At 43.3% G+C, this 12,726-nt stretch overlaps 1 protein-coding gene across 11 annotated transcripts in view; it reads right to left on the reverse strand.

Moving 5' to 3' along the window:
* rps6ka2 (ribosomal protein S6 kinase, polypeptide 2) overlaps positions 1-12,726 on the reverse strand; it is a 324,857-nt gene that overhangs the window by 83,046 nt on the left and 229,085 nt on the right. For all 11 annotated transcript variants that reach the window (XM_072265327.1, XM_072265321.1, XM_072265320.1 and 8 more), the window contains one exon: positions 9,706-9,787. In XM_072265327.1, the coding sequence (XP_072121428.1) occupies positions 9,706-9,787 (82 nt within the window). The remainder of the gene's footprint in view (positions 1-9,705; positions 9,788-12,726) is intronic.

A 12,726-nucleotide genomic window follows, 5' to 3' on the forward strand; every position in this document is an offset into this window, starting at 1 on the left:
CTGATGCTTCGAGCTTTACACTGTTAATGTGGTACTAATGAGCTCTTTATGATTGGGATCTCTCCAAGAATGTCTCTATTTTGAAACAATGTTGCATCCTTGGAAAATCAGACTAATGTGTCCAATTCAAATGAAGGAGCTTGGTTGCTTCGACAAGTCTCCAAAATTTACTTGGTGATTTCTGGCTTCCCAATTCTTTCCAAACAGTAATCACAGATTTGATGTGAACAACAGTGTACTAATGTATGTATAATTTTTTTTTCATCTAGCACACATTTATCATATTTGAAATGAAACAGAAATCATCCTTTGTGAGGGAAACAAAACAGTTTGCATTAAATTAAACTGAGCTGGAGCATAAATTTCGCACTTTTCACGTTGCAGTATCATTGTTAAACTACTTGATTTGAGGCTGTTTATGATTAACAGCAACTTGACACTATGGTTTTAGTTACAAAGCACTAGACAAATACATTGGCTATCTCAGTGATAGCACTGTTTATTTCAACATTATTCAACTGAACATTAATTTATATCTGTTCTGGAGTGAAGTACAATAATGACTTTTTCCAGCTTGTCAGCATCATATAAAAAAATGTGACCAGGCACTGGCAACCTGAGAGGGGAACCAACAAAGGCAAACAGGCTAGTGAAATGAGACGATGGGTGGTGGAAGAAATTGAATGCTGAATGTTACATCTTATTAGGAAGAATAAGAAGTCACAATACAAACCACAGGACACAGTCCAAAAGAAGAAAAAAAGGGATGGGGGGAAAATGTAAATAGTCTTTTGGATGAGACGTTGTCAATTCTGGGCTATGGAAGAAACCACAGGACCTTGTGGGTTTGTATAAAACAGTGGTTGAGTCATAGTCAGATGTTGTGTCCATTTCTGGATACAGCTTAAAATGGAAGGATGGGTAAGGCTTACTAAAATGCTTCCATGGATGAGAGACTTTGGTACTTAGGATACACTGGAGAAGATGAAGTTGTTCTTCTTGGAAGAGAAGAGAATAAAGATTATTGGCAAAAGAACCAAGAGTCACCAGCTTGTGCTGGAAAACACGGAACACTGGATGAGTCTTTATTCATAATGGTAGGCACAATCTATATGAGACGTTTTTGATAGCTTTCTCCACTATGAATAGTCCCACATAGTGTGGTGCCAACTTGTGACTCTCAGCTTTTAAAGGAGGATCTTTAGACACCAGCCAGACTTTCTCCCCTGGCTTAAGAGACCTCACCTATCAGTGGAGCTGATCAGCCTGCCGGGCATATTGTTTTTGAGTGCACAGCAGAGATGCCCTGGCTCATCTCCACGTGCACTTGTAGCATTGGACCAACTGTTCAGCAGCAGAAATCCCAAAGTCAACCTCTTGGTCAGGGAAATGCAGTGGCTGGAATCCCTTCTGGCATTCAAAGGAGGATATGCCAGAGGAGAATGAGTGGAGATTGTTGTGGGAAATCTCTGCCCAAACCATTTGGGAGCTCCAGGTCATGGAGTTGGAAGAGACAAGGCAGCAGAGGGTTGTCTCCATCTCCTGATTCACACTCAGTCCACAGTCTGGTTGCTAGATTTGGGGTGAAACCAGATGACAGACTGGCTGTGGCTTGAAAAATAAAGCAGAAAGCATTCCAAAAATATGACATGAACTATGCTCCTCAATCAGACACTAGATATCGAGGGAAGTCGTGCAGCCTGAGCACGTGCTGAACCATGAGGGTGGCAGTCTCATGAGCCAATGGGAGCTGTGGAGAGCAATGAAGTGGCAGCCTGGGGAAATGGTCAACAACCACCGGAATGGTAATGTTTCCATCAGGCAGGGGCCAGCCAGTGATGAAATCACTAAGAAGTTAGACCAGGGATGGTGAAGCACAGGCAGTGGGTAGAGCGGGTCCACAAGCCACTGATGTCTTATCTTGTTCTAGGCACAAGTACGATGAGCTGAGATGAAGTTGTGGACATCCTGGGACATAGTCGCTCACCAAAATCATCTCTTTATAAATTCCACGGTCCATTGAATTCCCAGATGACCAACTAGATGGGAAGAATGACCCCATTCCAACACTCTGGGGTGCACAATGGCAGGGAAAAACAGCTGGTTGGGAGAGCCCACCCCCCCCCCGCCCCACTTGCACCTGGATCCGACAGTTGAATAGCCCTCACCTCTGCCTCTATTCCTCAAATCACTGGAGCAGCAATGCAAAAGCAAGGAAGGATGGGATCTAGACTGGCATTGTCCTCAAAGATGCCAAACTGGTGGGAGAGAGCATCGGCTTTGGTGCTCTTGCTGCAAGAATGCTGAATGGTAGGTGAGGGTGAAACTAAACCGAGTGAAGAAGAGGACTCAGTGGGCTTGGTGGGATTTGAGACTCCGAAATGTAGGAGAGGTTTTTGTGATCTGTCCATACCAGAAAGGGTTGCTCTACCCTCTCCAGCCAGTGTCACCACGCTTCCAGGGCCTCCATGACAGCCAGAAGTTCTCATTTCCTGACATCATAGTTCCACTCGGCTAGAGTCAAGTGATGGGAAAGAGAAGCACAGGGGTGCAGCTGATTATACACAGAAGAGCACTGGGCAAGTACAGCTGCAATGTCGATGCCTGACGCAGTAACCTTGACAATGAGTGGACGTGATGGGTTTGAACGTTGCAGCACTGGGTAAATGGTGAAGTGTCACTTTAATTCTAGGAATGTTTGGTCTGCTTCATTTGCCCACAGGAATTCTGCAGGGGTCTTCTTAGTGAGTGCTTTTATTGGGGCCGCGATGGAACTGAAGTTTCCGAAGAAGCGGCGATAAATGTTTGCAAATCCCATGAAACACTTCACAAGTTTGACTGTAGATGGTTTGGGCCACTCTGTGACTACCTGAAATTGACATGGGTCCATCTGAACACTGGAAGGGGTGAGAATATAGCCTAATAACGTCATCTGCTCTTCGTGAAATGCATACTTCTCTGGCTTGGCATAGAGGTTGTTCTCGAGGAGCCAACTGAGAACCCTCGAGACAGACTGGACGTGTTCTTCGCAAAAGCAGGAATAAATAAGAATGTCGTCCAAATACACGAAAACAAACTGATTCAACATGTCCTGGAGCACATCATTTACCAGGGCCTGAAAAATAGCCAGGGCGTTGGCCAGACCAAATGGTAATCATAGTTGCCAGTGGAGGTATTGAATATTAGTTTTCCCTTCTCAGATACAAACTGTGCAGATCTATCTTGGAGAATATGGTTGCTCCTTGGAGATGCTGAAACACAGAGGCACGCAGGGGAAGAGGGTGGTTGGCCTCTTCATTGTGATGTTGAGGGGCCGATAATTAATGCAGGGATGGAGCTTGCTGTTCTTCTTGCTCACAAAAAAGAAGCCTGCTCCTGCCGGTGATAAATTCTAAGTCCGATGCCTCCTTGATGTACTCTTCAATGGCCATCGTTTCTGGATGAGAGAACGAAAAGAGCCGGCCCCCGGGAGAACTAGTACTGGGTAAGAAGTGACTGTCATAATTGTGTGGCTGGTGTGAAGGCAGGGAGGTACCTTCTACGCACTGGAGACCTCAAAGAAGGTCATGATATTTAGTCAGAATGCCAGGTCCACTGTAGCGGTTCACACAGAAGTGGATATGCTGACAACGGCTTGAGCTGGGCTCAGACAGGTAGAAGGCATGCCAGCCCCCACTCTTGGAGTGCCTTTAGGGACCAATCGATCCATTGGTTATGTCGAGATAGCCAGGGAGGGCTAAACACCAGTGGCAGCTCAGGTGAATCCACAAGATGGAAGGAGAGCTGTTCCCTATGGTTGTCTTCTAGCTCAAGTGGAGGGGTTCTCTTGAAAGCTGGATCTTGCCAGTGCCCAGGGGCCAACCACCCAGCGCCTTGGTGTTGATATTCTGTCTCAGTTGCTGAGTTGGAACTCTCCACCTTCCCCAGAGTCAATAAATGCCTGAAGCCCATGGGTCAGAGACCCCACGACAAGGAAGCTGGGAGCATTGCATGATTAGGGGACACTGCTTGCAGGAAGAATCGACCCATTAGAATTCCCCACTTGCTGAAAGGGTACTTGGGACATGCTGCCCAGAAGTGTTCTTGGGTTGTCACAGAGGAGACAGGAACCTGTTCTCCTGCACTGATTTCATTCCTCCTGAAATAAGTGCATCATCATTGAACTGTCCTGGCTGGGCTTGGAAAGTTAGCTCACATTGTGTAATAAAATTCCTGCAGCCCTCAGGGTCACCAGGGTATCTGCCTGGTGGAGGAATACTCAGTTTTGGTCTGGATGCTGTCAATGGAGTCGAGGTATTAGATCCCGAGGCTGGTGAGGCCGTTAAAGAGGAGGATGTGTGAAATGCTGGAAGTGGGACTGAACTGGAGGAATTCTGCTGAACTGCGGCAGCAAGAGTGCTAATGGCTGCGACCTGAATCTGACTGTTGGTAGTAAGCTGCTGAACGACAGCCTTGAGAGCAGTTGCTGCCACCTGTCTGTGGTGAGCTGCTGAACTCTCACTGCGAGGGCTGATACCTGTTCTTCCTGCTTACACTGGGCATGCCGCTCTGAAAATAGCTGTCACACTGCATGAGTCACTTCTGCAAATGTAACTTCCACTGACTGTAACTTCTCCCATCTCTGACCAACCAACATCAGGGCCATGGTCAGCTGTTCTCTCTCTGCTGGGTCCATCTTCTTTGTTGCCGAGTTATGCTTACAAGGTGCAGTTAAGAAGTTAAGACGCAAGTGCAGAGGGATAGACACCGAAGCAGATGAACAGTTCACTGACTTTTAATCAAAACTGCCTTTCTGAAGGAGGTTCTGCAACAATTATACCAGTGCCTAAGAAGAATAATGTGAGCTGCCTTCTGGACTATCGCCCAGTAGCACTCACATCTACAGCGATGAAATGCTTTGAGAGGTTGGTCATGACAAGACTGAACTCCTGCCTCAGCAAGGACCTGGACCCATTGCAATTTGCTTACTGCCACAATAGGTTAACAGCAGACGCAATATCAATGACTCTTCACATTGCTTTAGACCACCTGGACAATACAAACACCTATGTCAGGATGCTGTTCATCGACTATAGCTCAGCATTTAACACCATCATTCCCACAATCCTGATTGAGAAGTTACAGAATCTGGGCCTCTGTACCTACCTCTGCAATTGGATCCTCGACTTCCTAACCGGAAGACCACCATCTGTGCAGATTGGCGATAATATCTCCTCCACACTGACAATCAACACTGGTGCACCTCAGGGGTGTGTGCTGAGCCCACAGCTCTACTGTCAAAATACACATGACTGTGTAGCTAGGCATAGTTCACGTACCATCTATAAAGTTGCTGATGATACAATCATTGTTGCTAGAATCTCAGATGGTGATGAGAGAGCGTACTGGAGCCAGATATGCCAACTAGTGGAGTAGTGCCGCAGCAACAACCTGGCACTCAACATCAGTAAGAAGAAAGAGGTGATTGTGGACTTCAGGAAGTGTAAGACGAAGGAGCACATACTAATCCTCATAGAGGGATTGGAAGTGGCGAGAGTGAGCAGTTTTAAGTTCCTGGGTGTCAAGACCTCTGACGATCTACCCTGGTCCCAACATATCGATACAGCTATAAAGGAGGCAATACAGCGATTATACTTCATTAGGAGTTTGAAGAGATTTGGTGTCAGTACTTCCAGTTGAACTGTCTTTTTGTGTGTTTCCCCCTAGCCATCAGTCTGTGGTTTTGTATTGTCATGTGCTCCTGTCCCCACTCCTGCTCTACTCCGGCCCCTGTATTATTGAGTACTCCATTTCTCATCTATTTCTCATTATTACCTGTATTGCTGCCACCTGTGTCTCATTGTGCTCCACCTATCATCTGCCTCTCTGTTTATTGCTCAGTGTATTTCAGTCTTGTGTTTTCACTTGTTTGTTGTCAGGTTGTGTTAGTGAATTTGTTGAGCTTTTCCAGCATTGTATCTGTACTCTGTCCATCTGAATATTGACTGTGTTTTCTGATTCTGGTTTTTGGATTTTGCTGGATGTTTTGATCTCTCCCTGAACTTTGACGCTGACTTTGTTTGCACGTTGGGATTTGTTACTCAATTAATATCGCTGTGTGCACAGTACTGGGTCTATGATTGGATCCCTGCCCCAGCAGCCTGACAATTTGGTATACCAACAAAATCTTCTATAGATGAACCATAGAGAGCACTCTGACAGGCTGCATCACTGTCTGGCATGGGGGGTGGGCTACTGCACAGGACCAAAAGAAGCTGCAGAGGGTTGTAAATTTAGTCAGCTCTACCTTCGGTACTAGCCTACAAAGTATCCAGGACAGCTTCAAGGAATGATGTCTCAGAAAGGCAGTGTCCATTATTAAGGACCCCCAGCACTCAGGGCATGCTTTTGCTCACTGTTACCATCAGGTAGGAGGTACAGAAGCCTGAAGGCACACACTCAGTTATTCAGGAATAGCTTCTTCCCCTCTGCCATCTGATTCCTAAATGTTCATTGAACCCATGAACACTACCTCACTTTTTAAACATTTATTTCTCTTTTTTGCACAATTTTTTAATCTATTCAATATATATAGTGTAATTGATTTATTGTTTTTTTTCTTCTATATTATGTATTGCATTGAACTGCTGCTAAGTTAACAAATTTGACACATGCTGGTGATAATAAATCTGATTCTAAATTAAAGCAAAAACAATAAACACTAGGTCAACAGGGCCATTCACTAAAACACTCAATCTGAAAGCTAATGTTGGTACCATGGTTCATAAGCAGTAACTTAACAATAAAGAAGTACTGCTTCTTTCCAGTGTCAATCTAAATGGTAGTCTTCTTTCCCAGAACAAGGACAAAGGTAAGCAGGGAGTGGTTTCATTGCTGTGCTTTTGGTCAAGCCTCAACAAGACTGAAATGAGAGGAAAGGAGTTAAATAGCACTACATGAAAACACTAATTGGCTGGAATTTGCATTCTCAGAAGCACAATTGTCAACCATGTCCTGCAGCCCACAAGTATGGGTGCCCAGATCCTGCAGCAGTGTCCCTGATTGTGACACCCATGCCAGAATAAGAAGCAAAAAGACTCATTCTTTTAAGTAAATTTAGTAATAAAGAAATTTTATGCTCCTTACTATTAAATTCATGTACTAGGCTCAACCTGCAGAATTCCACCAAGAGGACTTGTACATAATTCAGTTTTTAAAAAAAAAGATCAGTTTCTAAACAGTGAATGTCATAGATAGGCATTGATGTGGGCACTGTCAAGCTGATTGTAGAAGCTTTGGTCTCACTCTCAGGTGCTACACAGCCATATATTCCAATTCTGGATGAGCTTTCCTACCTCTCAGGTACATATCAATGCCCCAACATTTTTCCAAAGAATAGGAGAATTCTTCTAAGTTCCCAGGAACAGTTTATTCGTAAACCACCAAGACTTAAATAGCATGACCATTGTTTTGAGGGACGTACTGTGTTTAAGATGACTACAGTACTTCTTCCACAGCAATACTTCAAAACTTCTCTTTGGTTTTAGCATAGAACATAGAACCAGACAAGAGTGTTGTACAGGAACAGGCCCTTTGGCTCATGCTGATCAGGTTGCCAAATTAAACCTATCTGCCTGCACGTGATCCACATCTCTCCATTCCACGCATGTTCCTGTGCCTGTCTGAATGCCTCTTCAATGCCACTATCAATTCTGCTTCTGGTAGAGCAATCCAGCACTTAACTGGCTGTGTAAAAAATCTTAACTGGCACATTTCCTTTAAACTTTCCTCTTCTTTTCTTAAAGCTGTCTCCTCCAGTATTTGACATTACTACTCTGGGAAAAAGACTCTATTTACCCCATGGATGCCTCTCCTAATTTTATGAGCCTTTCTGGGTTGTACCTCAGCCTCCAAAAAAACAATCCAAGTTCATTCAACCTATCCTTATATTCACTCATCCAAGCAGCATCCTGGTGAACGTCTTTTGTATCCTCTCCAAAGCCTCTATACCTTTCCTGTAACGAGATGACTGGAATTACACTCTGTACTCCAAATTTATACAACAACAGCATGACTTCCTGGCTGTTAGATTGAAAGCCCCATCCAATGAAGGGATGATTGTCTTCTTTACTGCCCTAATCATGTGTTGCTACTTTCAGGGAACAGGGGACCAGGACCCCAGGATCCTCCTGTACATCAAATCTTCCTAAAGGTCCAGCATTTAATGCATTCTCTCCCTCCCTCCACCCCCTTATATTTGTCCTCCTGAAGGGCAACACCTTTTGAAAATATCTTGGGATGTTCTGAGAGTACCTCTCTTTATTCATTCTGCTAGGATATATTTTTCAGCAGCAGAAGATAAGAAATTGTTTATCATCATAAATGAGGATGCTAACACACTTTAATGAAGTTATGGATATGCAAAAAGCGAATTTATCCCCGGAGAATTTACAATTCAATTCCCAATCTTTGCTGAAGTAGGTGATCTGGCTGAGACTTATAAGTTATATTCTTAAATGTCCCACAGAGAGCAAAATTTGTCCATTTATGTACATTTCAGTTTTTGACTTGCTTTCCCGAGAAAGAACATTCTGGCAAGCATCCACATCAGTGAAGGAATTCCAGCCAAATCCACATGCTTGGTCAGTCACAAGTTCATCAACAATATCAAAGCCTTTTGAGCTAATCTGGGTAAATCAGGAGGCCAAAATAGGCTAGAGCAAAGGCAGAATAGCTGAAGTCATCGAAAGATGGTGGACTGTATGCCTCAATTGCTCGAGGATTACGACAGGCCAACCATTCACTGTAATCTATTTCTTCAAGTAATTCCTCTCCTTATTGTGTGGAACGAATAAATTTCATTTACTGTCTGTGATCAGTCGGCATCCAAAATAATGTAGAAGTAAGGAATTAATCATTTGTGAGAATTAGTCGACAGTAGTCAATGGCTCTGAATAACTTAGCAGCACTGAGAAGCATGCACTCGCCCTTCACCATTCAAAAACAACTTCTTTGCTGAAAATCATGTTTCTGGACTTTCTGGATGCAAATCCCATGAGGTTGTGTGTCAAAACAAGCCCAGACATGTTGCTGCAACTTTGATCACTGCTTAAATCTTGCTGTTCGAAATGTTCATAACCCAAATGTATCTCATTCCATGTGCCTTTATGCTCTGGAGTGCGCTTCAGAGTTGGAACTTATATGAAGTTGGAATATTTTTACAAAGTTAAACGGAATACATACATCAGTAAGTTATGCAGTGCAAGATTGAAGGCTACAATGTAAACTAGAGTCAAAAACAATTTTAAAAAATGATTGAGATTCTCAAAGTACATAATTATACCTCAGCTGTTGGCAACACTGATATTTTTCTGTACTGTGCCGGTATCAAGATTGATTGACAGAGATTTTGCCAGATATAATTCTGCCAGGATGTTTTCGATATGGTTTTTACTTCCATCAGTGGAATGAAGATACATTAAAAGTGCAAGTTAGTTTTGGAAGGAGCATGCTGGCCTTCCTCCTTTTATTTTCCTCTCCAGTATAGATCTGCTATAATCTGCAAATGTTATTATTGAAACAGTTGACTGTAATTATTTAAACAGGACAAAAAGGGTCAAGATTTTTGTAGTTACAAACATAAAGAAGGGCAAGCTGTCTCATTAGGCAATGATATAGAGCTTACACCTTGACATAGGAGCAGGACGTGAACAGTGCCTTGCTCACCTTTCAGAGTGGCCTTCTTCAGAACCTTCATAGCATAGAGTTGCCCAGCATCAGAACCTTTGATCTTCTTAACAAGAAATACCTTGGAGGAAGAAATACAATAAAAAGTTAATGTAGATACTTCTCACAGCCTGTTATTTTTCCATTTATATGAAAATTATATTGAACTTCTAAAAATTTGCCCTCAATCCTAATTGTCAATTAAACTACGTTTGCTGTATGTCTGGAGATACCTACCAGTTTCAGTCAAGAATAGTTCATATTGTCTGGAAGAAATACATATTTGTACAGCATATTTTGTTAATATGAACCTTTTGCACCCTAAACTATGACATAGTATTGGAGAAAAATGTCTTATGCAGTTCTTAATGCTTTGATTTCCCCCCTTCTTTGCTTGGCATTGGTTTTCTAATTCAATATTGTGAAGAAGATTGAGACATGTTTTAGTTAAAGGGATTTGTTAAAGGAGAGTTGTAACCATTTATCTAAATATGTAAACATTTGGAAAAGCATTTTAGTCCCCTCAGTAACATCAGCATTATGCTGATAAAGAGAGATATACATCCAGTGGCCACTTTATTAGGTACCTCCTCTACCTAATCAGTAGCAGGAGCAGGCCACAGCGACAAGGCTCCTCATGGGTCAGCAACGCTTGTTTAAAAGTACGGAAAGGACAAGTGGGGCGGCCATTGTTGGGAATAGGCCAGTGGTAAGAGTAAGAGTATCAAGCTTTGGCTCAAAAGAGGCTTCAGCTCGAAAGAGGCATTGGTTCCGGGTAAGCTTCTGTTACGGTTCCTATTTATCCCTCTTACTGCACCTAGTGTGGTAAATGGCCGTTGTGTGTTCTTCCAGGGAACTACATCTATGTGAACTAGATCCAGCTGCAGCTCCTTGAAGACTGTGTTAGGGATTTGGAGCAGCAGCTGGACGACCTTTGGTTTGTACGGGAGAGTGAGGAGATAATCGACAAACAGTCACCTTGAAGTTGCAGGAGGCGAGTAGCTGGGTAACTGTCAGGAGAAATGGAAACGTGAGTAGACAGTTAGCGCAGAGCACCCCTGTGGCCATTCCCCTCAATAATCAGTATACCATTTTGGATACCGTTGTGGGAGATGGCCTCCCTGGGGAATGCCATGGAGACCAGGTTACTGGCACTGAGCACATTTCCATTGTGCAAAAAGGAAAGAGGGAGGAGAGGGGAGCGGTAGTGACAGGGGACTCAATGGTCAGAGGAGCAGACAGGAGATTCTGTGGACATGAGTGGGACACCCGGATGGCACGTTGCCTCCCAGGTGCCAGGGCTAGGGACGTCTTGGATTGTGTCCTCAGCATTTTGGAGAGGGAGGGAGAACAGCCAGGTGTCTTGGTATATATTGGTATCAATGTCATAGGAAGGAAAAACAAAGAAGTCTTGAAAAGATAATTTAGAGAGCTAGATAGAAAGCTGAGAAGCTGGACCTCCAGGATAGTAGTTTTTGGATTGCTACCTGTGCCACGCGCCAGTGAGGGGTGAAACAGGATGATTTGACAAATTAATGCATGGCTGAGAAGCTGGTGCAGGGGGCAGGGCTTCAGGTCCTTGGTCAATTGGGATCTCTTCTAAGGGAGGTACGATCTGTTCAAAAGTGACGGGTTGCACCTGAACCCGAGGGGACCAATATTCTCGTGGGCAGGTTTGTTAGAGCTGTTGGGGAGGGTTTACAGTGATTTGGCAGGGGGGGTGTGAACCAGAGTGAAGGGGCTTAGGACAGGACAGATGGTAAAAAAGCAAAGATAACGTGCTAGGAAGGGTAGGCAGATGATAGGCCATGGTAGTTGTAACCAGCAGGGTGATTATTAGTGTATTTGGGATGCAGAATCAAAAAGGGTAGTAAATACCATACTCAAAGTGTCATATCTCAATGCACAGAGTATAAGAAATAAGGTGAATGATCTTGTTGCACTTTTACAGATTGTCAGGTATGATGCTGTGGCCATCATTGTATCGTGGCTGAAGGATGGTTATAGTTAGGAGCTAAATGTCCAAAGTTACACGTTGTATTGTAGGGATAGGAAGGTCGGCAGAAGGGGTGGCGTGGCTCTGCTGGTAAAGAATTGCTTCAAATCAGTAGAAAGATGTGACAGAGGATTGGAAGATGTTGAATCCTTGTGAGTTGAGTTCAGAAACTACAAGGGTAAAAGGACCCTGATGGCAGTTATATACAGGCCTCCCAACAGTAGCTGAGATGTGGGCCACAGATTACAACAGGAAATAGAAAAAGCATGTCAAAATGGTAATGCTATGATAGTCATGGGAAATTTCAACATGTAGGTCGATTGGGAAAATTATGTTGGTAATGAATCTCAAAAGAGTGAGTTTGTTGAATGCCTATGAGATGGCTTTTTACAGCAGTTTGAAATTGAGCCAACTAGTGGATCAGCTATACTGGACTGGGTGTTATGTAATGAATCAGAGGTGATTACAAAGCTTAAGGTAAAAGAATCCTCAGGAAACAGTGATTGAGTTCAACTTGAAATCTGATAGGGAGAAAGTAAAGTCTGATGTAGCGGTATTTCAGTGGAGTAAAGGAAGTTACAGTGGTATGAGAGAGGAGTTGGCCAAAATAAATTGGAAGGAGATTCTGGCAGGGATAACAGCAGAGCAGCAATGCCATGCATTTCGGGGAAAAATGAGAAAGATGCAGGATAGATGTATTCCAAAAATGAAGAAATACTCAAATGGCAAAATAGTACAACCATGACTGACAAGGGAAGTGAAAGCTAACGTAAAAGCAAAAGAGAGGGCATACAACAAAGCAAAAATTAGTAGGAAGATAGAGGTTTTGAAAACTTTTAAAACCCTACAGAGAGCAATGAGAAGTATCATTAGGAGAGAAAAGATGAAATATGAAAGCAAGCTAGCAAACAATATCAAAGTGGATTGTAAAAGCTTTTTCAAGTACGTAAAAGATAAAAGAGAGATGAGAGTGGATATAAAACTGCTAGAAAATGATGCTGGGGAAATAATAAGGGGTGCAAGGA

The sequence above is a fragment of the Mobula birostris genome, chromosome 8 (genome assembly GCF_030028105.1).
Source record: "Mobula birostris isolate sMobBir1 chromosome 8, sMobBir1.hap1, whole genome shotgun sequence".
Taxonomy (NCBI): Eukaryota; Metazoa; Chordata; class Chondrichthyes; order Myliobatiformes; family Myliobatidae; genus Mobula; species Mobula birostris.